At 35.6% G+C, this 26,717-nt stretch overlaps 2 protein-coding genes across 3 annotated transcripts; both read left to right on the top strand.

Annotated features, from left to right (window-relative positions):
- The first annotated feature begins 353 nt into the window (after positions 1–353).
- LOC131145989 (protein Dr1 homolog) lies at positions 354–22,482 on the top strand. Of its 2 annotated transcripts, XM_058095192.1 has the most exons (6): positions 354–882; positions 1,033–1,091; positions 13,981–14,070; positions 19,798–19,892; positions 21,658–21,726; positions 22,106–22,482. In XM_058095192.1, exons 2-6 carry the CDS (start codon positions 1,037–1,039, stop codon positions 22,262–22,264), a joined length of 468 nt encoding a protein of 155 aa, XP_057951175.1. In that variant the 5' UTR covers positions 354–882; positions 1,033–1,036; the 3' UTR covers positions 22,265–22,482. The 2 variants fall into 2 exon arrangements, with proteins under 2 accessions (XP_057951175.1, XP_057951174.1); XM_058095191.1 differs by having other exon boundaries at positions 363–882; positions 19,798–22,482.
- Positions 22,483–23,443: 961 nt separating this feature from the next.
- LOC131145988 (protein MIZU-KUSSEI 1-like) lies at positions 23,444–24,474 on the top strand. The gene has a single exon (XM_058095190.1). The coding sequence runs from the start codon at positions 23,444–23,446 to the stop codon at positions 24,266–24,268; it is 825 nt and encodes a 274-aa protein (XP_057951173.1). The 3' UTR covers positions 24,269–24,474.
- Positions 24,475–26,717: the final 2,243 nt, after the last annotated feature.

The raw sequence follows: 26,717 nt of genomic DNA, 5'->3' as shown, positions 1-26,717 counted from the left end.
ATTTGCATACATTATTATTTGTGGAATTCATGCTTGTTTAGAAAGATCCTAAAGTGTGTTATACCGATTGTGGAATTAAAATATGAATAAATTAACTTAAGAAGAATTTTTTAAATACCCAATTCACTCCCCTTCTTTAGATTAAACTATCCCAAATTATTCTTATAATTATGTCAAATTTATCCTTATAACTACTTATAATTATTTCAAAATATTCCTATGACTATATACAATTATTTCAAAATGTTCTTATATTATTTAATTTTATAATTAAAAAAAAATTATTTAAAAAATGACGGAGCCATAGAGCATCCAATAACTAGTTTTAATAACATCTTTCCGCCTCTCGACCAATCTCTCTCATGACGGGCCTACAGGTTACAGAAGCCCATAGCCCATTAGGTAGAGAAGCCCAATATCACCCCTTGTGGATTGTGGTTGGATCACGTCAACCGCCATATACGCATTACTCTTTCTCATTGGCAATTCGTCGAACACCTTCAATAAAATTAGCTAAAAACTCATAATTATCATCCTCGATGCATAACACAAACCCATCCAAACAACCAATCCTAATTGCACGGTTGTCGCGTGGTAACCACGCACCAACTGCCTCTTCCTTAATGTGTGGGCCCTTCGCTCCATCTTAAGCCTCTATATCACGCTCCTATGGTGCGCGTTGGAACCCTGCTCAAAGCGCGCTAGAGATTTTTGCCCTAATCGCCTGCGAACGTCCTCCCTTATCCTGAGAATATGTCTTCGCTTCGATGAATAAATTCTTATAAATCGACGATGTCTTCTCCTCGGATCTTTACGCTACTCGAATCGTCAATCGTTTCGGCTCTCTTTGCAGCTTTTCGATTCTCTGTTTGATTTCTCTTTGTAAGTTGGTTTTTCAATTTTATAATTGAAGATCCGTAGTATTTCGTTCGATTTATTTGCAAAATCGTTCGGCCATTTGTGTGCATGTGTGTGCGTGTGTTTTGCTTTTGCACGAATTTATGTATGGTTTGATTTTGTTTGCGAGTTTAGAGGAATGGAACCGATGGACATCGTTGGGAAGTCCAAAGAGGACGCTTCTCTTCCCAAAGGTTAGCTTCTTTTTTTTTTTTTTTAGTAAAAAGATTATTTTCATTTTATATTTTATTCTTATTATTTTGTATTTGACGGTGTGCAATTAGTGAACAATTCTGGCCTTCATTTAAAAAAAAAAAATTATTTTGTGGGTATCTGTGTTCTTCCAATTTTATGGCTTGCCTAGCTGCTAGTTGTGGTATTGAAATATTAAAACCTTTTGTGAGGAGCAATCATATATTGAAAACTGTAGTAATAGATTTACACTCCATTTGGCTGGGGAAGAGTGGAGAGAAGAGTAAAGAGACTAACAGGGAAATGAGAACAGAAGAGGGAGAAATGAAACAGTTCCTCTGCTTTGGTGAACAGGCGAGAAACATGAAGAAATATATTTTTTCTCTTTATAATCATTTACAGCACTGCCCTTGTAACTTGTAAGAGAACTCTAGCATAAAGAGGCAGTTAGAGTTAATAAAATACACACTATTTTTGGATTACTACAACTGCACAGGATCCCATTAAATTGTGGAGCAAACCATATGCACATGGAAATAATTCTTTTTGAATGTTATAATCTTCTAAGTGGCAGAACTGTTGTAAGGTAAATAAAATTAGAAATGGCAGAACTCATGAAGAAATGGCAGTGGCAAAGATGGATTAAACTTGGGGAAGAAGCTAGTTTAAGCCAACTCCACAAAGAAAATGATAGGCACTTAGTAAAGACAATTCATTGTCATCTACACAATTTGGGTTCAATACCACGCCCAATAAGCCTTCATCCAAGGGTCAAACAATATCACCAATTTAGATTTAGCCAAAACACAATCACATTCATCTCTATATAGTCAGAGTCATTAAAAACATAAATTGTGTAATCTAAAAGAAAAAAAAAGTTCTTTGAACTTCTATGCGAAAAAGAAAAAAAACCTACAAGTTTATGTATGAAAACTACAAGCCATCTTCTAGTGATAGTCATAAAATAAATAAACAAATAAAGCTTGAACCATCCATTCAAAAACCCAAGAAACCTTCAAATTTATTAAACTATCTTTTGCTTATTAAAATAAGATGGAATGGACAGTTCAATTTTGGTGTTCATCCAATAAAATGATAATTATCATAGTCAAAATATTAAAAAACATGAAGTGCGCCCATAGTCATAGTGAGAAGTTATTTTCTCATAATAATCTAGCCATGTCTTTTGTCGTGACGACCTTTGAGGTTCTCTCACTAAGATAGTCAAAGAATATTTGCATCCTTTTGAGATCATTTGTGATAAATATGTAGAGGAAAGACAAAGATGTAGAGGAATTTATTCAAGGGATCATTTGAAACCACTTATAAAAAAGCACTTTTTTGGAAAAAAAGTACTTATCTAAAAAATACTTATTTGAAAATGTATTTTCTAAGAAAAGTACTTGTCTAAAAAAGTACTTATAATAAGTAATCACAAACTACTTAGAAAGTACTTGTTTTCCTAAAAGAAAAGCATTTTGGAAAAGTACTTCTTGAAATAAGTAATCACAGACTACTTTTTAGAAAGTACTTGTTTTGCTAAAAGAAAAGTAGTTTGGAAAAGTACATCTTTGAAATAAGTACTTATTTAGGTGTAAACCAAACACTACTTATTGACACAAGTACTTAATTTAAGTACTTTTTTATAATTACTTACTTTTTAAGATGTTCTAAACGGGGGCTTTACTCATCTTGGATCCTTGCCTTTAGAAGCTCTTCCCAACTTTCATTATCCCCATGCGAGTTTGGTGGTTGCTGCTATCTCTTGAGTTGCATCCTCACTCTTTTTTCTAGAGCCTGCACTTTTAGCTTTTAACCTACTTTTCTTTTCTTTTCTTTTGAAGTTGATCTAGATGCAACTTGAGAAGTTGCTTCAGTAGGTGTTTCTGTTTGTGTTTGATTATCATCCTCAAAACCAAAGTTCTGCTATCATTTGGTGCCATCATTTAACCAACTTCCTGCTGAGCATTCTTTTCCGTTGCAGGCTTTTTATTCCTGCCATATGGTTATACTGAATGGTCATAAATATAAACCAGGCTTTTCTTCCACATTGCTGCCTGTAGTTTGAGGGCGAGCCTTGGATTAATGGTAATGTTGCTCCTTTGTGACTGACTGGTCATGGGTTCGAGTCCAAGGAAACAACCTCTCTGCATAAAAATAGGGGTGAGGTTGCTTACACTGTGACGACCCTCCCCTTACCCTCGCAAAGTGGGGAGCCTTATGGCCCGGGAACGCCCTTATTGCTGCTTGTAGTTTAGACTGAAAAAATTATATGAAAAAAAGAGGAAATAAAAAATAAAAATTCTCAGAGGAGTAGCCATCAAAGTAAATAAACAGTCACAATCAAAGTAAGTAAATATTAGCAAGTTCCATTTTGAGGTATCAATGTTTTCCACATTTTTCTTGTGTCCCATTTTTTGTGATGGAATTCCATACATAATATTGGCACAATTCTCGAAAATGTCATGGTAGTCAGAAAATTTTCTTAATTGTTTTTCTTGAATATGTTTGTTGAAATGCCTAACTAGTTTTTTAGTCAACTCCTTGACATAATATCATGTGCCGTTGATGTGAAAGTTCCTCCTATTAAGGCTTGATATACATTGTTGGCTCACAACCTAATAGCTAAGCTTTTAGGTAAAGTGGTTGTTTAATTGTGAAGCTTTTGTTTTTTTTTTTCTTCTTTGTTATTGTTTTTCAGCTCGCCTCCCAAAAGTACTCTAGACCTTTTGGGAGGACTCTTGTGCATTGCACCATGCTTTTTTGGTAAATAAAATTGTCTTGTTTTACCAAAAATAAAAAATAAAAATGGTCTAATGCCTTGGTTGGAAGGAGGTCCTAGATTCTAGTCTCGTTGCCCACATCTATTGTTTAGTTTATCATTAGTTTATTCTATGTTCGATCGGGCTGCACGCGGGGGAGTGCTAAGGCTTGATATACATTATTGGCCCACAACTTAATAGCCTAAGCCTTTTAGTAAAGTGGTTGTTTAACATCTCCAATTCAATTGCCTATATCATGATGGTGCTCAAGTGTGCCTCAATTAAAACGTCATCTGTCTGTCAATTCCACTTCTCACATGGATTTGAGTGTCATTTTCTTGAGTGACAATTGTGATATTTTTGTCTTGGGCCTAGCCATTTCTTTTTACACCAAAACATTAAAATTTATTATGGGGCCATTTGGTATCACTATCAAAAATTATAAAAACAAAAATTAGAAATTAAAACTAAAAATTAGGAGCAAAAACTAAAAACTAAAATTAGCAACCAACTTGATTGAACAAATTCTGATTTTTGTCATTGAATCAATAAAAATTGAAAAAAATACAACTAAATTAACAAATATACAAAAAAAATAAAAATTTAAAAATTGCTATATTACTTAATTATTATATAGCAAAGCTCACTTTTTAGTGTTGTAGGAATAATCTTATTGTACATGACAATTAAAAAATAGTAAAAAAATATTTTTTAATGACTTATTATTTTAATAATATTTTAGAATTTTTTTTTTGAAGTTTTAAACTTAGTTATATTTTAAATTCATGTGGTTATTTAATTTTAATTAGAAATATGTACAAAATGAGTGGTTTAATACAAAAAGTTTAATTTTGGATATTAAAGTATTACTAAAAATCACAAAATCTGGTTCTCAGTTTTTTTGAAGAAGCTGAAAATCGACAACAAAAACAAAAAACTAGCAATATAAACAAACATTTGTCATAATCTGTTTCTTCATTGTACAGAAACAAAAACATAAGACCAAGAACAGAAATGAAACCCTACATTAACACACAATAATGTTAAAAAATACTGCAAACATCCATTTAAATCCAAATTGTATAGGAGATATCGTACAGGACGTCAAATAGTAGATGACAATCCCAATGGACTATTGTCCAAGGGGAGAAAACATGATAATGCTTCAGAGAAAAGTTATCACATATTCAAAATCAATATGCAGTCATTCCACATTGATGCTGCTGTGTTTTCACTTAGTATATCTTCTGGGCTTATTTTATAAAAAAAAAAGAAAAAAAAAGAAGAAGAAAAAAAATTATTCTTGCCTTATATTTTCATCCACATTGCCCCTTTCACAAGCCTATTCAGATTCTTGTTCTTTTAGAAGCTCTTGATCCATATTGGCTAAAAGGTTTTTATCTGGATCAACACCTATTAAAAAGTTATGTAAAATGCACCATGCTAATAATCTCTCTGCAGATGTCTACATTACACGTCATTTTAATGCTCCCTGAAATCAGAAATAATCTCTTCGTTACCCAAAAACATCTCATAATTGCATTCCTCAGGAATGAGTCCCTATAGTTAAAGTTTTCTTTTGTATTTTCTTGACCACATACTGAGTACTCTTTCAATTGGTATCATGTACCTCCATAGAGGGCAATAAGTCCTTCCCTATGTGATATCCAAGAGCGATTAGATAGTATTTCCTATTCCGAAGGAGATTAAATATTATTTTATTTATTTTTCTAAAGACAAGTTATGTACAAAACTTATGCAAAGATCTTCCCTTCAGGGAATTTCAAATTATCTTCTCTAACAAGCACATTTAAACTATTCCTGAACTAGATTTGGTACCGTCCCATCCAGGCAAGTGCATGTGCAGGCCTTAAGTTCAAATTATCTTCTCTAACAAGCGCATTTAAACTATTCCTGAATTAGATTTGGTACCGTCCCATCCAGGCAAGTGCACGTGCAGGCCTCAAGTTAAATGTGCATGCTGCTGACACATTTATTGTTGGACAAGCATTCCTACCTTAATACCATGGTGTATCTTAGCTTGGAGCTTTCACATGAACATGTGTCCCATCAAGTGCATCTAAGCAGTTTCAATGTAAATGTTACATATTTTATAGTTAAATATTTGGCATAAATAGTCACCAACACAGTGCATGTGTGTGTGCATGCAGGCGCACTTGCGTGAGAGAGAGAGAGAGAGAGAGAGAGAGAGAGAGAGTACCTTGAAGTAGGGATAAAATTTAGTATTGTTGAAGATTTCCTGGTTCTTCTGATCTGTTAGGTTGCTTAAAAAATTCATCCTCTAATGAGGTTCTTGTGCCTAGAATTCTGAGTGTGAGTTATGGTTTCCCCTAAACTACTGAAGAAGAATTGGTCTGTTCTGTTTGTAGTCTTACATTCTAATATGTGTAAAAATTTGGAAACTTGTTCACCTTTGATTGAGTTGGGAGTATTGGTGAATCTACTTGATCTTCTAAGTAGATCATGTAACTGTAAAAGATTCTACTTGATCTTCTAAGTAGATCATGTAACTGTAAAAGATTCTGTAGGCCCTATAGGTATGCTATTTTGACTTTTATCATTAGTCCTAACGTGTGCCTTTAATTCCTCTTGAATAGGTGTCTTCAGGATTATACCCCACATAGGGTAATTCTAATGATGATCATTTTTAGACCATCCACAATTCAGAAAACAAAATACCACACAACAAACAGCTTGGACAACATACAAGCATTGCATTCGATCCCATTGCTGCACCAAAATTTTTTTTCTCTTGTTTATTATTCATCTAGCATATGGTATAGGTGTAGTTAGGTCCCATTCATCCAATTGAATATTTCAATTTTGGAGTAGTAAAACAAGTATTAAACTAAAATTAACTAAAAAGTTTCTTGAGAAACAGCCACAGAAAATTAAGACAAAGTGAGGAGTGAGGACTATCTTGCTGTATGCCTGAAGTAATATTATTAAATGTCATTAAGAAGTCCAAGCTAAAGACAACCATTTTTGTTGAAAGTTATTAACTTTCACTGACATTCATTATGGTTGAAGATTATTATTATGCTCAAATAATGCCTCAAACAATTTCTACAAAAAATGTTGTCATAAAGTCCAAGTTGGTCCGAGACTACATTTTCAAAAAATTAGCGGAGGAATCTCATTAAACAGTAATTATTACAAAGTCTTGGGGAAAAAAGCTTCTTCCCATCCCAAACAAGAACATCACACACAAATAGTTGAAGCAAAGATGCAAACTGTTGCTGTGTAGGAAGGAAAGTCGGTCCAAATTTAACTCAATAATTGATGCAGAGCACCCCAAAGCAGAGACCTTCTTCAACATTACAACCAAGACAGCAGCAATATGTTGTATCCAAAGTTACAAAAATTACGATGAATCCTGCTCATGTGATGCCTATATGCTTAATTTCTTTGTCGGTAGGTTGAGATCGATCTGTGGCAAGCAGATTGGAATGATGAGACTTGTCTAATTCATTCAAATTGGATGGAGGTCCATAAAGAGGGCTGAAAGCTGGTCTGGAGGTCTGACAGAAATAAGAGTCTCACAAACATTGTAATTATTTCGTGTCGGAAAAATAATTGAGAGCAAGTTTGAGGTTTGATGAAAATAGGAGTCTGAACTAACATGGTGATTATTTCAGGTAAAACAGCAAAATATACAACAACAACAAGCCTTAAGTTCCACTAGGTGGGGTTGGCTACATGAATCCTTTTCCTCCATTTCACCCGATCCAGAGCATTTTCCTCTATTAGATTAAGAGCTATTAAATCCTTCCCCACTACCTCATTCCAAGTTATTTTAGGCCTATCCTACCCCTTTTCATGCCAAAAACCATAACTAACTCACTCCTCCTCACAGGTGCTCTACTAGGCCTACGTTTCAAATGCCCAAACCATCTAAGTCGCCTCTCCTCTATCTTGTTTTTAACCTGTGCTATGCCCAAATTATTGCATATATGTTCATTTCTAACTTTATCTTTTAATGTTAAATCATTCATCCACCTTAACGTACGCATCTTAGCAACTTTCATTTTTTGTACATGTTGTTTCTTAGTTGCCTAGCATTCTGAACCATAAGCATAGCTGGCTTTATAGTTTTCTTATAAAACTTTCTTTTCAATTTTAAGGATATTCTATGATCACATAACACACTTGACGCACTCCTCCATTTTACTCAACCTGTCTTAATTTTATGTATTACATCTTCATCAATTTCCTCTTCACCTTGCATAATTGATCCAAGATATCTAAATCTATGTGTTATTAATCTCTTGATTATCCAATTTAACCTTCTCTTGCTGCTACTACTTACATTATTGAAATTACATTTCATATATTCTGTCTTATTCCTACTTATCCTAAACCTTTTAGATTCTAATGTGGCTCTCCAAAGTTCTAGCTTAAACCCCACTTCGCTCCTACTATCATCAATCAACACGATATCATTTGCAAGCAACATACACCAAGGAATCTCATTTTGGATATTTCTAATAATTTCATCCATTACTAAAGTGAAAAGATAAAGACTTAAAGTAGAACCTTGTTGTACACCTATTGTGATTGGAAATTCTATAGGATCTCGTCCTATAGTCCTAACACTAGTCACTACTTTATCATACATATCCTTAATGACCTCCGTATATCTACTGCAAACTCCCTTCTTTATCATAAGCTTTCTTTAGGTCAATGAAAACCATATGCAAACCCTTCTTCTTTTCCCTAAACTTTATTATTAAACTTTTTAAAAGATAAATAGCTTCTATTATTGATCTCCCAAGCATAAAACCAAATCGATATTCTGAAATCTTTGTTTCTAATCTTATTCTATGTTCAATTACCCTTTCCCATAATTTCATCGTATGACTCATAATTTTAATTCCATGATATTTATTACTGTTTTTAAATTATTGCCTTCGTTTTTATACAAAGGTACTAATGTACTCCTCCTCCATTCTTCTAGCATTTTCTTAGTTTTTATAATATTATTGAATAGATTAGTTAACTAAAAATTCCTTTATCCCCTAAACATTTTTAGACTTCAATTGGTATTTTATTTGGTCTTATAGATTTCCCAGTTTTCATTTTTTTTAATGCCATCTTAACTTCAAGGACTCTAATTTTGCGAATAAATCTCCTATTTTTAATCTTCTCTTCAATTGTCACTTTCAAGTTCAACCTTTCATTTTGGTTTTCATTAAACAACTTATCAAAGTATCTTTGCCACCTCTTTTTTTTTTTTGTCTTATTCTCTAATTAAGACATTATCATTCTCGTCTTTTATACATTTTACATCACCTAAATCGTTGCATTTTCTTTCTCTAGCTCTAACAAGTCTATAAATGTCTTTTTCTCCTTCTTTTGTATCTAGTTTAGTATATAAAGCATCATAAGCTCTATGTTTAGCTTCATTGATAGTGTTTTTTTGCATTTTTTCTTGCTTTTTTATATTTTTCAAGTTCTTCTATATTTGTACAATTTTGCCATATTTTATATTAATTTCTTTTTGTCTTAACTACCTGTTGGACTTCTTGATCCCACCATCAACTTTCTTTACCATCCAAGTATCTTGCTTTGGACTCACCTAAAACCTCTTTTGCCATCCTTACAATAGAATTTGCCATTTTATTCCAAATAGTATTTGCATCAACCTTATCCCTTACTGTCCAATCACACTCTTTGTTCATTTTATTTTGAATTTTACTATATTGTCTCCCTTCCTGTTCCACCATCTAGTCCTCTTGTATTGATTTATGCTACTCATTCTCTTCCATTTTTTTATATGTATATCTAATACTAAGACTCTATGTTGTGTAGCTAAACTTTCACCTGGAATAACTTTACAATTTTTACAAGTTAGACGATTCTCGTTCTTAGTTAAGAAATCTATTTGGCTTTTATTGTATCTACTCGTGAAAGTTATTAAGTGTTCTTCTCTTTTTATAAAGCAAGTATTTAATATAACCATATCATAAGAGATGGCAAAATTTAAGATTGTATTCCCGACCACATTTTTATCTTCATATCTGTGGCCTCCATGTATCCTCTCATATCCTATATTATCCTTGCCAATATGACCATTCAAATCAGCTCCGATGAATGTCTTTTCAGACATTGGTATCCCTTGTAAAATACTATCCATATCTTCCCAAAATTGTCTTTTCAGATTTTCTGCTAAGCCTATTTGGGGCGCATATGCACTAATGACGTTCACTACCTCGGAGCGTAAAACTATCCTTATTTTAATGATCCTATCCTCTATTCTTTTAACATCTACTACATTATCTTTTAGGTCTCTATCTACAATAATACCCACCCTATTTTTATGTTTCTCTTTACCAGTGCACCAAAGTTTAAATCCTGATTTTTCAATTTCTTTAGTTTTCTCTCCTACCCATTTTGTCTCTTGAAGGCAGATTAAGTTAATTTTTCTTCTATACATTATTTCGTCTCTTGTGCTAACTTATTAACCCTATCCCTTTTATATTGATCCGGTCCTTGATCTAGGTGAATTTGGTAAGAATTCATGCTAATAAGATTTGACAAAGTTTTATGTTGGTTGTCAGCTACCTAACACGACCCTGTTCCTTTATTCGGGCTTGGGACTGGCTGTGTGTAAAAAGAATTTGTGTTACACAGGCGAAGTACACATTTGCATTTTTTTTTAGCAAATTTATTTCACATAGACAATTTTCTAAGTCACACTCACAACTAGTAGAAACCACACACAATAAAATGCATTAAAATTTATTAAAGCATACAATTTTGGGTGTGTATCCAAGTTAGACTAAAAATTCATGCAATAGTACTTTTTTAAAAAAATTGTTATATTCCAAGACTTGCAAATGAAAACACAAAACACAAAAGTGCATATATTAAGCCTACAAATCCTAAACATGAAATCACCACAGCTAACCAACTATTTGAAAAAATTAAGAAATAACAAGAGAGGAGATCTCACCCAGGGCTTAAACTAAAAAGGTAAAGACAACTGCCTGAAAAATATCCTTTGATGTTGGAAAATTGATGTGGTGGCTGAAATTAAAAGGCAATGACAATTGACTGAAAATACTACAATGAAAACCCCTTGTTACTGAAAATTTGATGTGATGGCTAAAATGGCAAGGTTGTACTCTAGGCAAAGTTGGGTGCCCCAATAGAAAGGGCAATAACAATTGACTAAAAATACTGTAGTTAAGTATCCTTTGATGTTGGAAATTTATCGCCGATTAACGAAAATCAATTGAAGAATATGGAAAGCAATGAGGGATTGCAAGAATTCTTCAATTCAAATTCAAGATTTGTGATTGAGTTGATTAGTCAACAATGTCAATGTAACCTCTCACCTTACATTGTCATAGTCAGAGCTTTCATAAACGAAAGATTGATGGACAGCTTAATTGATGACTGACCTGGAAATTCTTGATGTTTATTTTATCTCAATTCTCACTGAAAAAGAGGTCTGCGAAGAGCTTGATCTAGAATGACAAACCTGCTGGTACCTAAAGGTTCTTTCTCCAGCATGATGAAAAATAAAAAAATAGAGGTAAATAAATAAAAAAGATAGATCCAATGTATAATGCATCAATGGGAAACAACCATTCATTACTTGGGAGAAAGTGGAGGATTTTGATTTTTGCAAGATCATCTGCGTAGATGGTCATCTTCTTCTGTTTTTGGTGTTGAGAGAGAACACATTGGTGATAATTTGAGTTGTGGATAGGGTTTTATGATGTATGAATTTTTCATTTTTTAAGGCCTTAATGGGCATAGTTATCTTTTTTTAAGGCTGTGTGATAGTTTCTCATCTTCTCTCCATATCTCAGTGTTTTTTTTTATTTTATTTGGGACGGGGGGTTTGAGTGGTAATTTTTCTCTCCCCTTCTCTCCTTTTCTTTTATCTTCTCTCATGTGAATCAAACAAAAAAAAGTAGAGGGAAACTTATCTCTTTTATTTTCTCCTCGCCATTTCTCTCTAACCAAACAGACCCTTGTGCACAATAGCTAACAAACAACCTGCGGTTGCTCCCTAAATAATTGAAACACCATGGAATAAGAGAAGTAGAATCTTAGGATGTGTGTTTAAATATAAGTTGGCGAGATGCTGGAAAACCTTGCCTTTTGGCCATTAAGATTTTGAAGCATTTAGGCGAGGAAGTGTCCGGACTTTCATCACAAGGGAATTAGGCATTTCTTTCATAGAAATAAAGTCTAAAGTAGTTTCTCAAGATGAAGGAACTTATCAATCTACTGTTTTGCGAGCAATCTTGCTCCACACACCAAAGTTATGGATAATATGTGCTTAAGCCTAAACCACTTCTATGCATTTTTTTAATAAACAATTTATTTGATATCTTTAATATGTATTTTAAGATTTACAGTCTATTTTAGGATTAACAGTCTCTTTCTAATTATTTGTAATATTGGGGGTTCTCAATTTGAATCGTAGTTCCAGCAAACTGTCATTTGGGATTTCTTTCTACTTACATTCATCCTCCCTCAAGTCCTCTACATCTAATTTCATAGAAGTTACTTGACTGTAGTTTCCCTTGTTGTCCTCCTTTATGTGTCCATATGATCTCAATAGTTATTGACTTTTGTGGTCTTCACTAGTGAGGGTAGTTTACAACGGTAATGTCACTTTCTTAGTCAATTGGTGAACCTTTTTGGCTAATGAATTGGCAACTCTTGGACATTTTGTCAAGGCTTGCGTACTTGTGAATGGGGTTGATTTGCAAAATATATGGTAGTGCCTCGTCAGTTGTCATGTGGAAATTGGTTGTTCTAATACTCTAATGGGTTAGGCACCTCTTGATATGAGTAAAGACTTCATTGCGGCAAGAACTAAGAGTCTAAGACTGAACTACTTAGAAGATGTACCACTGCATCTTCTTCTTCCAACTTTATTTATTTATTTATTAATTATTATTTAAAGAATTGCTTTTGAGCTATAAAAGTTGGTTTTCTTGGAAAAGTATTATGTTTTTAAAGATCAGTTCATTAGAATTTATTACTACTATTTGGTCACCAATTTTTATTTCCAAAAAGGTTCTTGATCAAAAACACTCTTATTTAACATATCTAAAAAAAATTATAAAATGGTATTGCAGGAATGGTTTAACTAAACATAACATCACTTTACCTCCAAATTTCATTTCAAAATTGTCAGTGATCTTGATCTTCTTTTCTTCCCCCCACCTAAAAAATGTCCCTATGCACTTTTCTGAAAGGACCCTTTGCTTCCACACTTGTACATAATCTACAGTATTGTTTAGTAAAGCCTCAGCTATTTGGTATCTGATTTTTGTTTCCAAAAAATATATTTAGCCTCTATAGTTATTTTAAAAATCTTCTTCTTCACCACCGTATCCAGTATATTTTAAAATTTCCGATAAGGCATTGAACGAATATTCTGATCAAAAGCAATGCTATTTCTCCTCTTGTGCTTAACCTAATATATTTTAAAGAATGCCCCTAACCCATGTCTTTGATTCCAGAAACTGATAGCTTTAATATTTATAATTGTTAAAGCTTGATTTACAATGTTGCCTCACAGCCTAATAGCTTAAGCTTTTAAGTAAAGTGTTAATCTAACTTGTTATTAGATCAAGTTATGAGGAGGTTCTGGGTTCTTGTCTTGTTGCCTGCGTTTATTGTGCAGCGTTTAAAAATTATTATATTCCCTTTAATGGGTGTTATCTATTGTCATTCATCTTTCCATGTGCTATCAGTCTGTACATGCTGGGGAGTATTAATACTTGATATACGTTGTTGGCTCACAATCTAATTGCTCAAACTTTTAGGTAAAGTGTAAACTAATAATAATATATAATATCTGTTTTAGTAAAGACATAGGACATGCGAAACATATGCAAAGCACGCGTGTGGGGGTTAAGAAGAAATGCAAGGCCTCGAGCATAAGCACCACTGCATTCCTTTCCAAAACCACAGGAATTCACACACATGCCCCCTTCCCTAAAATTAAGGAATTGCAAATTTTGGTGCATGTTAATTCTCCTTGATTACATAGTTTAACTCTTGATTAATATTTACGTCTTACTTTTTCGACTGATTTTTGATTTTCTACTTAATGAAATGCTTGATCTCTCTTCAGCTACTATGACCAAAATTATTAAGGAGATGCTGCCTCCAGATGTTCGCGTTGCGAGAGATGCGCAAGATCTTCTGATTGAGTGTTGTGTAGGTGAGCTTTCATATAAATTTAGTGTTTTCTATTTTACTGTTATTGCTTAATTTTCATCACCTTCATGATCATAAATAGCATTTGAATGCTCGAGTACAACCACACAAATTCCACCCAAAGAAACATTTCTGAATTTTCTCTGATCTTTGAGGAAGCATGGTGCGAGGTTTTTTCCTTCTTCTTCTTCTTCCTTCATTTGTTTGTTCGTTTGTTTTTTTTTTTTTATTTGGTTGTTTTTTTTTTGGCGGGGGGAAGGGGAGGGTTAATGTTTGCTGAAGCAGGGTTAGAGCAATGCGAAATCCTTCGACATCTATGATCTGATGATGAATGGTTTGGGGTTTCATGTTCTTATTGAGGGTGAATCCAAAATGCAACGAATGGATTGGGGTTTCAGTACTGGCTGAATGATGGATTTGTCGGAGTTTTTGTCCACCTTTTATGATGGATTAATTTCACTCATTTAAAGAGATTAGAATTAAATTGATATCACGGTTATCAAAATTCTGATCCAAATCGTTCGATTCTACGATCCTACGATCCATACTTGCCTAGTCGATCCGGATCTTAAGTAGAATCTTAATAAAGTAGGATACCAGTTGGATCTTATTCGGAACCTTCGCATCTTAGGATCTCAATCCTACTTGTGATCCTACCGATCCTACTTTTGCAATGGAATAAGGATTTTTCCTATTTAGGATTTTAACGAACAAGGCCCAGTATATATATTTTTACTTGCCCGAACACTTTACTTTTGCAATAGACACAAAATTTGGTCTAGTTGGCTAAATACATCAAAATTAGGGCAACATAACCAGTGCATTCTAGGATTTGTTCAATCCAAGTCAAGAGAGCAGCTGAGCATCTCTTTAAAGCTCTCTTCCTTCAAAATTGAAAGCTCTCTAATAGCTTAGAGCTCTTGATAGACAAACCCTAAGTTGTCTATTTGTACGTTTGGACTGTTCCTTCTTCCAACAATGGTAGAGATCAGCTGATAGCTTTGAGATCAAAAGAGACCTTCAACAAATAGGGAGTCACACAGTCGGGCTGAGAGCTTAAAGTTGCAGGCCTATAGCAGTTATGTGTTTATCTTTGTTGTTCTCTTTACTTTCTTCTCTCTCTCTCTCCCTCTTATTATTGACAAGCCAGGGATCTATTTTTTCCCCAAAGCAAAGAGCATATAGCTTTCTTTTTCCTCTTTTCTTTGCGACTAACAAAAAGTTCTTTCTCTTCCTCTTCCTCTTCCTCTTCCTCTCCCTGTTCATTTTATTTCCTCTTTCTTTCTTTCTTTCTTTCTTTCTTCTCCTTCTCCTTCTTCTTATGGTCTGATGACAAAACTGCAGAAACTGAGAAATTTATGTCAGTTCATTGAATTAAGACTAGCAATTTCTTCTTCCGTCTTCTCTTCATTCTTTTTGCTTTTATTTTAATTATAATTATTAAATAAATAAGGTAGCAACAGTTTTCCCTTTGTCAAGCACTTTTCAGTTAAGGCTATTTAGATATTCTTTTTTTCAGGTTCAAAATTGTTGAAGGAAAAACTTGCTAGCTACATTCCTTAATTGTTTTTTTAATTTCTTGTATTTAACTACCAAGTTTTTAGGATTATTTTTATTGAGAGTTGTCATAAATAGCCAAATATATAAAATTTAAATTTATTTAACATTGTAAGTAAAATTTTACAATCCATGATCCGATTCTACAATCTGATCTGATCCTGTGGACCCTCCCTACTATCCTATGTAGGATCCTGATTCTAACAACCTTGATTGATATTGGGTGATGCATAAATTGTAAAAGTAGGGTAATTCCTTGAAATAGGTTCGAGTTGGCAGGGCAATGAGAAATATCAGAGGAATTTTGAAGAGTTGTTGCAGTTGGTAATGGGTTTTAACCTTTAATGGTTGAGTGTGTCTCCATAGAAGAGAAGGCAGTTGCTGGGGAAGATCCTCAACAATGGATTGAAGTGGTGAAGAGAGATGTTGAGGCAGAACGGTCTCAATGTGATGGCCAATGTGCTATGCCTGGTTGATTCTTGGATTTCTGGCATCCATATCAAACAACTGATGAGAGTCAGCTAAAGGTGCAAGTTTTGATAGGGTTGTGTGGTTTGGTTCTTTGAATGGGAAATAAGGGCGATGTGGCTTGTGGAGTTGTGCATTGGTTGTGTGTGTCATGGATTGGGCGAAAGTTGGCCATTATCAATTTGAATTTGTGGAAGATTTTAAATTGCAGGGCCAAGTCTACTTGCGGGAGATAAGTGTTCAATCACATTAGAGCCATCAATGAGAATGGGCTAGAGTCTCATGGATACAACACAAAAAGGTAACTTTAATGGGAATGAATCCGATTCAATTAACTTAAGAAAGGCCCATGGATTAGGTTGGCAGAGATTCAAAGGACTCAGATTGCTTTTCAGCTTGTTACCAAGCCTTTGGAGAAGGAGCTGGAACAGGTCATCTTTGGTTAGCAGTTGGCGCCTCAGGTGGTTGTTTTTAATCAACACCAGCAAGACGTGCGTTGCCAAAAATCGAATGGAAATAATTATTCTGGTGTAGGTAGTTTGAAGGTTAGATGCAGCATACCAGATTCTCTGTAGGCAGATTGATAAAAAGTTGATGTTTGGATTCAAGAAATTAATAGTGGAGCTCATAGTATTGAGAGGCAAGGTTCTTAGCTGGATCAGGCAGGGGCAATTCTTAATTAAGGCTGACGTAGTTGAGGTTTGAGATGCGTAAAATATTTGAGGAACAGCATCTTAATCCTGAGATTTTAGAAAGGCATCACAATGGTGGTTCTTCTCTGGTGGAAAGATCTGCTGAGACCAAAACTGGGTCTGGGAAAACAAAAATGGTTGAGAAAATATAAATCTTCGGTGAAGAAGTGGTGATATGTGTCAGAGCTGAGTGATTATGATTGCAATCATAGTTATGTGAAAATGCGAACACCCTAGCAAACCATATATTGATGTGAACATTCCAGAATGTGGTACATTTTTCATTCCCGGATGTTAAATCTAACCATCCAAAGTTTTAATTCAATATTTTTTTCACAAAAGAAAATCTCTTCTGGATTTTGAAATATTTCAGTGTCCTTCCCAAAATATACTAGTTACGTTACATATTTTTCACCAATATATCTATAAGAATATACCCCTAACATTCAACACTTTAGAGCATGTGCTGTACCAGGATCTCGCTCCCATTCCATGAACTGGAACATTCCATGTTCTAGGTAACATTGATTGTGACTTTGGGTGTGATGGTGATATTAGATCCATTTAATGCAAAGTTTGATTGTGAATTGGTATGATCTGGGTCCAATGAGGATGTTTCTCATGTGGCATTCTCCTATAGTAGGTTCAGAAGGTCTGGAAGGGATTCCTGTTTTTGAGGATGAAAGAGTTAATAAATGTGGCAATTAGTCATGTAGGGAAGCAATATAGTCATGTAGGGGAGCAATGTTCTGATCCTAATTGAGCCGCATTTTACCCACTCTTCTCTCTCTGTAGAAGGTTAGTGAGGATTTGGCTTCTGAAGATAGTGTTGATGAGATGGAAATGTGTTTGGTTGCGCCTGGAGGGAAGTTAGGTTGGTCCGCTGGAAGAACAAATTGACAAAATGATGAAGAGAACCATCCAGCCTAAAGTGTTCCATGAATTGATGGAAAGGGGTTTCTTATTGATCATCTTTAGTTTTTAAATTTTTAATGCCTTTTTTTTGTTTTTATTTTTTCATGACTTCTTGTCTTAGCTTGTATCTTATCTTAATAGATTTCTTTAGCTGTCCAAAATAAAAATGCAGATGAGAATTGATTTCAGTTTATCGGAATTCATTAATCAAATTTATGTCATTGGATATATTGGCTATGGTTAGCAATGTGCCTATGATACTGTGAAACTGGATATTCTTTCGCTAATACTGCAATGTTTCCTTCTTCTTTCTCTTCTTCCATGCTATTTCCATTTGAATCATGTCGAAACTGCATTGTAAAGTAATTTGTTTGTGAAACCTGTGATATATGCTTTCATGGAGTATGTTTCCGTCTCCCTTTGTCATTTCTGTACTCGTCATTATGCGCAAATCAAAATTACCCTTGAAACATTTCAAAATATTTTGTGATTATTTATCAAGGATGCAAATACATTTTAGATCCATATGATTTTATGGTGAACAAGGACACCTCATTCTTTCCTTGATAGATATAGACGAAAAGCCTATTAAAGAGAGGTGGAAAAGGTTACCCTTCGCACTGGGGTTGGGGAGCCAATGCTTACTCACACAAGGCAGCTGTTAACGGAGTATTTGTCTGTAGCTATAGTAATAGAGGCAATGAAGGATAAGTTATATTCTACCTCTCTGTTAACCTCAAAATAATATATTCAAGGCCTTTTCAATCAACTAGAACATCCCACACTGAACTTGCATAAATTTTAATGCATTTTCAACTTCTGACCAACTCAAATAGTCAACTTTCCTGGCATATTTGTTCATCTTTCATATCATTTAGATCCAAAAGCGTATTCTTTGATACAGCGACATGGCATCAACTGGTGTTCCATAAAGACATCCTCCTATCATCTCTCTATCAGTGGTGACCACTTGGCTCAGAAGTGATGGAATTTGGCATCACCTTGCAAAAAATTCTGATGGGGCTGCCAAATCTACCTACTTTGCTGGGGCTGGTGAAAATTGACATGGAGTAGGTTGGAAGACATGATTGGGTGTTCTGAATGAAATTGAGTCTCCTATCCACTGAATGTAAAGCTTGTTACATCCTGTCAATCATCTTTGAGACCACTTTCTGCTCACATCTGAAATGACCTAGATCTAGGAGAACAAATTACTTCATAAGAAGAAAGAAAGTCATTCATAGACATGCCAAAATGTGGAGCCAAATGATCTGGATCCCCATAGAGTACTGTTCCTCCATCTCCTTGAGCATTGACTCGGGCATATGGGGTATCATTAATTTTATATGAGTCCGTTGGCCTTGGGAATTGATCTGGTTTCATTGGGTGGGATACCTTGGGCCAATGAACGAACCATCGATTTAGATGCATTACATTTCCTATTTTTTATAGCAAAGGGAAATTTATTTGGAGAGAAGAAGTACAAATAGAGCAAGATTACCTGGAGCTTGGAGGAATTAAGTGGGGAACCAATGCTCTCAGAATAGCAAGCTGACTTACATCCATGCTTGCTGTTCATTCAAAGGGGAAACAAAAGAAAAACAAAACAAAAGGGGAGAACAAAAGGTCGTCCAACAGAGAAAAGAAAATTTTACATGATAATCATTCTCAAATCTATGCGTATTATTCTCCAATAATATAGTATTGAACTCTTCGATAACATATTCAACTCATCAATAATTGCATAAGAAAAGATCATATCAACATTATAGTTATAGGCTATAGATTTCTGTACTTCCTGTTCAGGTTGCAGAAGTTTGTTTTCTGTAATGACTTATACCTCTTTGGCTGTGCTATATTTTTCCATCATCTCATTTTTTTGTTCCCATTGGCTGTTTGATGCATTTCTATGCTGTTTTGACAATACATGTTCTATGCACAATTATACATTGTTAATATCTTTTTCAGTTCACGAATGTCTAAACTTAAAGTATTTTCAATCTCTCCAATGGTTGATCAGTTACTTCATGTTTTAAATTTATAATTGCTCAATTTTAATTTCCTTTGTACTGAATTGTTCCTTAATTATGCTTTTGCAGAGTTTATTAACCTTGTTTCATCTGAGTCCAATGAAGTTTGTGGTAGAGAGGAGAAAAGAACAATTGCACCTGAGCATGTGCTCAAGGCTTTACAGGTTCATCATCAATTTGATTCTTTTCTTGCATATTTTTGCGTGTTGTCTTCCCCTATTTTACTATTTCTGTTCTTAATGCATGGTAAAATAACCATATCACTTTCATTTGACGTTATACTAGTCAGTCTTATGCACATGCACATGCTCAAGTCAGTCTTATGCACATGCACATGCTCTTTTCATCGTTGTAGACTGCTCAAAGTCAGATCTTGTGCACATGATTTTGTAGCTATTGCTTTCTGCCTTGTTCCATTCCATCTCTTCTAATATCATTGTACAGTCAATGGTTACATATTGGGTGATTGAAGGTAATTTAGAGCTAACTGTGCTTTTTTCTTCTATGAAGCAAAAAATAAATAGATAAATAAAAACTCCCAAAGTCAATGAATGGATGTTCAATTTTTTTTTTTTTTTTTTTTTTTGGGAGTATCAGAGATAGCCCCATGGATTGTTGAGACAGCTGTTGATGTGGCATTTGGATGAAACATGTAGTTGTATCCGTGCACTCCGACCTTAGTTGAGCTAGATGGATTATGTATTTAGAGAGATGATACAACTTCGGCTTAAATATTTTTTGAAATCATAAGGTTGTCGCCGTGTGACCTGGAGGTCACCGGTTTCAGGTGTGGAAACAGCTTCTTGCAAAAATGCAAGGTAAGATTGGGTACTATAAACCCATTGTGATCCGCCCCTTCTCCGGATCCCCACAGACATGGGAGCTTTGTGCACCGGGCTGCCCTTTTATAAGGTTTCTATATGGCCATTGAACACTGTTGTTTGTGGTCTCCTTTTATGTTTTTTTAAATGCAATCCAACAAATCAATCTTAAAATAGCAAATTGGGAAGCAGCTTGTGGTGCTACGGCTCCTTAGTATAAAATTGAGACAAAATCTTGTATTTTTACTATATTTTACCATAACACCCTAATTTATGTTCTATAATCTACCAAACTTCAGATACTCAGTTTTGACAATGTTGCCCCTTTGTCTTGTCTACCCCCATGTTATGATATCTATAGCACGTCCATCCTGTTCCTGGAGAAACTAAATATGCATTGGTAATTTGATATATTCAAATCCGTATCACCTTAATTGCTTTTTGGTTTATATTTGGTTATTTTCGTGGTGCACCCTTATTCCCAGACAGGGATTCAGTCTTGTCATTCATATGACAAACCACCCTACGTGTGGGTTTGCACATATCCCGAGTTCATGCCAGAGTAATGAGTGGTTTTCTGGCAGAAGGTTGGAAACAGTGCTTCAATAAATGGATTTGAATTTACTAAATTTATTGCATAAATAAAAGAGTATAACTAGCTGTTGAGAGGACGAATTTTTGCTGTGAACTAGCAAAGTACAAATATGTGGATTGTACCATCATGAAGAATATCTGTGTGCATGTGAACTGCTTTCAAAATTAATGCCTGTTTCTTTTTAGTTCCATTTTGGTTCAAGTAAATGACTTTTGTGACATTACCTGTAGCTTTTGCTAAACAGCTGAGCTTTATGTCTGCTTTTCTGTAGCCAGTTATTTGCAAATATGGCACTGTTTGTAAATTGGCATTTGTGCTATATAGTTCATGCACACCCCCACCCTCCACTCGCCCACAAATCCATACCTTTGCACCTACACCCCCACACAAAATTGGTGCCTTCTAATTCCTGTTATGTTTTTCCCCCCAAAAACTACAAAATGGGTTTTGTAGTGTTGATGCATGTATTTTTAAGAGATGTGTATGTTTTTTATGTGTTGCCCTGTTTGTCAGGTTCTTGGGTTTAGTGAATACATTGAGGAGGTTTATGCTGCATATGAGCAACACAAGCTCGAGACTATGGTAATTGCTTCTCATCCACATTTAAGTTTTTGGCTTTATGCAAGGCTGTGGTTTGGAAGACTGGATGGGACCAATCAAGAGAACTGTAAGAACTAGGAAGTGGTCCCTGGTCTGGATGGTTCTACCAGCTCTTTTAAAAAACTGTTCATTTTTTGAAGTATGGATGTTCTCGTTTGCTCTAAACCTTCTTTCATCTTCTTGTCTTCTGATGTCACAATATTATGTGGGATTTTCTTTCTCATTTTTATACACTTGCTTGCACACAAATGAACAAGTGAGTGATCAACAGGCCGCTGTTGTATTTTTGACTTTCAACCCATTTCTACCAACACTGGAAATGGCTAATTATATATGATTCTTGGTTTGGAAATGCCAACAGGATTCATTGAAGGGTGGTAAATGGAGCAATGGAGCTGAGATGACCGAGGAGGAAGCATTAGCCGAGCAGCAGAGAATGTTTGCAGAGGCCCGGGCAAGAATGAATGGAGGGGCTTCTGTTCCCAAACAACCAGAACTCAATCCAAGTTTGCAGAGCTAACTTTTAGGGTTCTTAGTTTCTTTATTCATAGGCTAGCATCCTTGAGTCTTCTATATGTGCTTCAGTTTCTTATATTTGTGTACAAAATCTGTTGACAAGTGCCATAGGCATTCTGTGGATTTGCCATTTGTTTGTATTTTTACGTCAGGGTTATGTTTATAACTTACTGTAATTAATGAGTGTTCCTACAAATTGGACTTTTTTTCTCTCTTCACAAATAGCTGTCTGTGTGTCTACTTTCTTCTGTGCATCTCTGGATGTGGCAACATAAGACCCTGCTATATCTATTAATGCATTTGACCCCTAGACACTCCTTTACCTCCTGGCAGCAGCTCGAAGCCTGTTGGCTAAGCGTGCAGGAAAATTGGAAATTTAGGTTACCCAGATACTTGAATCATTGTTTGGATGATTTACCTTTGGCAAAACTCCAAGATTGTGGTAAATATAGGGAACTGCCCGTTAAGTCCCATTTGTGGGTCCACTGAATGGGTCCTACAGCCAATATGTTCCAGGGACCCTAGATATTAAAGGGAGGGTGTTTGGTGGGGCCCAGCAAGGATGATTTGTGTGTGGGGTGAAATATAGATTCCTAACCCATCAGGGACAGGGGCTATGGAATTCAGATAGTCCTTCCTACACACACCAGACTGCTGCACTGGAGCATGTTGGCACTAGAAGACATTAGAACCAGAACAGTGTTGTGTGTTGCAAGCAGCATGTCTTGTGTGAACAGTGATGGGTTTGGATTCCGGTGGCTTTAGTTGCTATCCCTTTTTACTGTTCCTTGATTCAAGTCAAAAAGAGTCAGTCAAGCAAATGCTCCTTCCCTCCTTACCCCACTGGAAAATGAAATTACACACACATTGTCTCCTTAAGATTCCTCTCTCTCTCTCTCTCTCTCTCTCTCTCCATTTGTGTTTCTGTCCCTTTTTCTTCCCTCCTAATACAGTTGGTGGGGCAGCTGATGCTCTTTTGTCAGGACTCCACTGCTCCACAAGAACTACAAACAAAAACAATTAAGGGCTAAAGACCCACAAATCCATTAAAAAGAAGAAACCAGGATCTCTCTCTCTCTCTCTCTCTCTCTCTCTCTCTCTCTCTCTCTCTCTCTCTCCACATTCCATTTCCATTCCATCTTTAAGGAGTAGCCCCCCAGCGGTTTGATTTTTCCTTTCTCAGATGAGGACAATCATGGCAGATAGCTCCCAAGACTTCTCCTCCCGCAGGCACTTCCACTGGACAAAGAAGGTCAGCAATGAAGAAGACGAAGCTCCACCCCTTAAGCCCCCCTCCCACAACCCCCCTCCTCCTGACGACGACAAAAAACAGAGCAACGATCACAAGACCGCAACACCGGAGCCTCCCGCCTCTGCCGTCTCCACCACCGCCGCCTCCGCCGCCGCCGCCGCCGCCGCAGGAACTAAGAAGAAACTGCCGGCCGTAGCAGTTTCCAGGCTCCGATCCGTCCTCACCGCTTTCGGCAGAAACAAAGCAAACCCCCCACCTCTAGGCCTCGGCACCAGAGTGGTGGGCACGCTCTTCGGCCACCGCCGCGGCCACGTCCATTTCGCGTTCCAGAGGGAACCCAGTTCGCCGCCGGCGTTCCTGATCGAGCTCGCGACTCCGATCAGCGGTTTGGTTCACGAAATGGCGTCGGGATTGGTGCGAATCGCGTTAGAGTGCGACAAGGAGGAGGAGAGGAAGGGGGTGAGGCTGCTGGAGGAGCCTCTGTGGAGGACCTACTGTAACGCGAAGAAGTGCGGGTTTGCATCGCGGCGAGAATGCGGACCCAAGGAGTGGAAAGTCTTGAAGGCGGTGGAGCCAATTTCCATGGGCGCCGGGGTTCTGCCGGCGGCGAGCAAGAACGATGCGGACGGTGAGGTCATGTACATGAGGGCCAAGTTTGAGCGAGTTGTTGGGTCTAGAGATTCGGAAGCTTTCTACATGATGAACCCAGACAACAATGGAGCTCCTGAACTCAGCATTTACCTGCTCAGAGTCTGAAGGAGGCAGAGGCAGAGGCGGAGGCAGGGGACTTTCTTTCTTTCTTTCTCTATGCTTTTTCTGAGATTTTAGCAGAGCAAAATCTAATTGATGATATTTGTTCTTCAACTCTTGGTCCAGGAAAATGGGGGCTGAGCTAGCTAGATAGCTACCTAGCTAGCCAGTTACTTCTTTCCTCTGTTAATTTGTTTTTGCTTTCTTTGTTCATCTCGTTTTTGTTTTTGATTTTGATTTTTGTGGAAAATGGGAAAGTGGGGGTGACTTTAATTTTGTTAGTAGTAGGTGTGGGGGGGAGGGAGGGAGATGGGGGAATACACTATAGAATGATGATGGTGAAATGGTAGGTGTATATGTATAGTTTTATTATATTCTCCTGTGCCTGATGAGAAAGAGGAGGCTAATGCAATCATTACTATCTTTGCTTCTGTTTTTGTTTTTATTTTTCTGTGCTTGCTTCCTTCCTTGTCCTATGCGTTGGGAGTAATAGTATTGTGGAATTAACTTTCAAAAAAGGCATCGATAGGGGGCTGTTTGGAGATCAAATCATGAGAAGATATCATTCCATGATTGAATTTTAGAGTCGGTACAATGCCCTTGTTCGGTAAGGGCTTTGACCCATTTTTACTTGAAATTATCCAAATTGCTAATCATTTATGAATCGACCTCTCCGTTGTTGCTGATACCTTCTCTCCGATTTCTTCTTCTCATTCTTCCATAACTTGAGCTCGGAGAAGGAAGAGATAAGAGGGCCTTATGGAGAATGTGCTCACAAATTCATAATAGAGTTCGACCACGACGGCCGAATTGAATTGATTATCCTCTGCATGAGGATACTAGATTACCTAATAGAAAAGATTTACCGGTAGTTATCTTCATCAAACAAACAATTGTCGGGACATTTCCCTTTATTAGAATTTTATATTTTAAATTTTAAAATGACTATAAATTTAAATTTATATTAGATTTTAATAAAATATAATATAAAATTATACTGAAATTTATTCAAATTCACTTAAATTCAGATTTAAGATTCCAAATCTATTCTTTTTCTAAATCCATCAATATTATTAAGATCAAATGATTGAACTTTGGTTAACTCAACCTCCCCTCCCCCTTAAAAAAAGGTAAATTTTTTCTCTCTCTCTCTTGGTCTCCCTCTTCTTTTCTTAATATTTATAATTTACCCTAGCTTATTTTTGGTTCATTTTTTCTGAAGGTATAGATGTTCCAATCATTGAAATTGGTGCATATTCTGGGTGGAATGATCAAAGAAACATGACAGTCCCAAGAAATTTATTAAAGCCTAATCATGGAAGTCCACAAAAGCAAATTAAAGGAAATATATATTTATATATATAATCCTTCACAGAATATTGGGCAGCAGAGTTAGGCTTTTCCTCCCCTTGACTGCCCTTTAGCCACTACTTTTTTCCTAATTTATATCACTAATTCATTCACTTTACATTCTCTACTATTATAATTATTTAAACATAATTTTGTGATATCATGAACTCAGTAACAAAAAGTTAATGACAATTACAATCTTGCAACGACTAGCATTTCTCTTTTGAAATTCGAATTTAATATTTTTTAAAAGGCGCCGATAATTATATAGAGAAAAGAATTCAAATAACTTCATTTTATTTTCTTAGTGTATTAAAACTTGTTTGGTTCAATAGAATAACTATTCATTATAATAAGAAGGAATATAATTTCTATTTCGGGAATTAAGGAAATAATTCTTCCTTATAGATTCCTAACTATTTCATTCAACATATCATATGAAAGAAATATACATTCCTATAAATGAAATTTGAAATTTGAGAATAATTATTCTTTTTCTATTCTTTGTTATGAACTCATGAAAATGGTTATTTCACAAACTAAATAACCTAATAATACTTCTAGTTCTCACTTTGCTCGAAAAGAGAAGACCAAAAAAGAGAAAAAAGAGCAAATTCATCACCGAAAATGAAAAAAAATTATGCAATGTGGGTGATTTTTTTTTTCTTTTCTTAAAGTGGTACGTCTATGTTTTAGATTACATGAAAATGATAAATCTAAAAGCTGGATCATGATTAAATAATAAAAATATTATACTGAAATCAAAAGATCTGGAATGAAAATAATCTCCTTAACTTTGAAAATAGAATTAAGAAACAATATATGGTGAAAAGGAGAGGGCATTGCAGAAGATGTGGGTTACAGCAGGGACAAATATATGCATTGGGATTACCTTTGTGGGGATCGAGGTGGTTTTGATCATCTACTCATCATTCTTCAAGGATTCAAAAGGTGATGTTTGCTGTACATAAAGCTACTTACTATATGCCACTGTGCTTTGCTTTAAACTATAATTACTCTAATCAATGAATGAATAAATGAAATGATGGAGGGATGGATGGACATGGATTGACACCCTCAATACTCTTAATTAATATTATAAGTT

Source organism: Malania oleifera, chromosome 13 (assembly GCF_029873635.1).
Source record: "Malania oleifera isolate guangnan ecotype guangnan chromosome 13, ASM2987363v1, whole genome shotgun sequence".
NCBI lineage: Eukaryota > Viridiplantae > Streptophyta > Magnoliopsida > Santalales > Ximeniaceae > Malania > Malania oleifera.
This window is presented reverse-complemented; position numbering and strand designations above follow the sequence as displayed.

Bases quoted from the DNA above. Each gene is read 5' to 3' on its own strand.
- LOC131145989 (XM_058095191.1), top strand. From the start codon at position 1,037: ATGGAACCGATGGACATCGTTGGGAAGTCCAAAGAGGACGCTTCTCTT. The intron at 1,092-13,980 runs GTTAGCTTCTTT...ATCTCTCTTCAG, and splicing joins GGACGCTTCTCTTCCCAAAG to CTACTATGACCAAAATTATT. The intron at 14,071-19,797 runs GTGAGCTTTCAT...ATGCTTTTGCAG, and splicing joins TCTGATTGAGTGTTGTGTAG to AGTTTATTAACCTTGTTTCA.
- LOC131145988 (XM_058095190.1), top strand. From the start codon at position 23,444: ATGAGGACAATCATGGCAGATAGCTCCCAAGACTTCTCCTCCCGCAGG.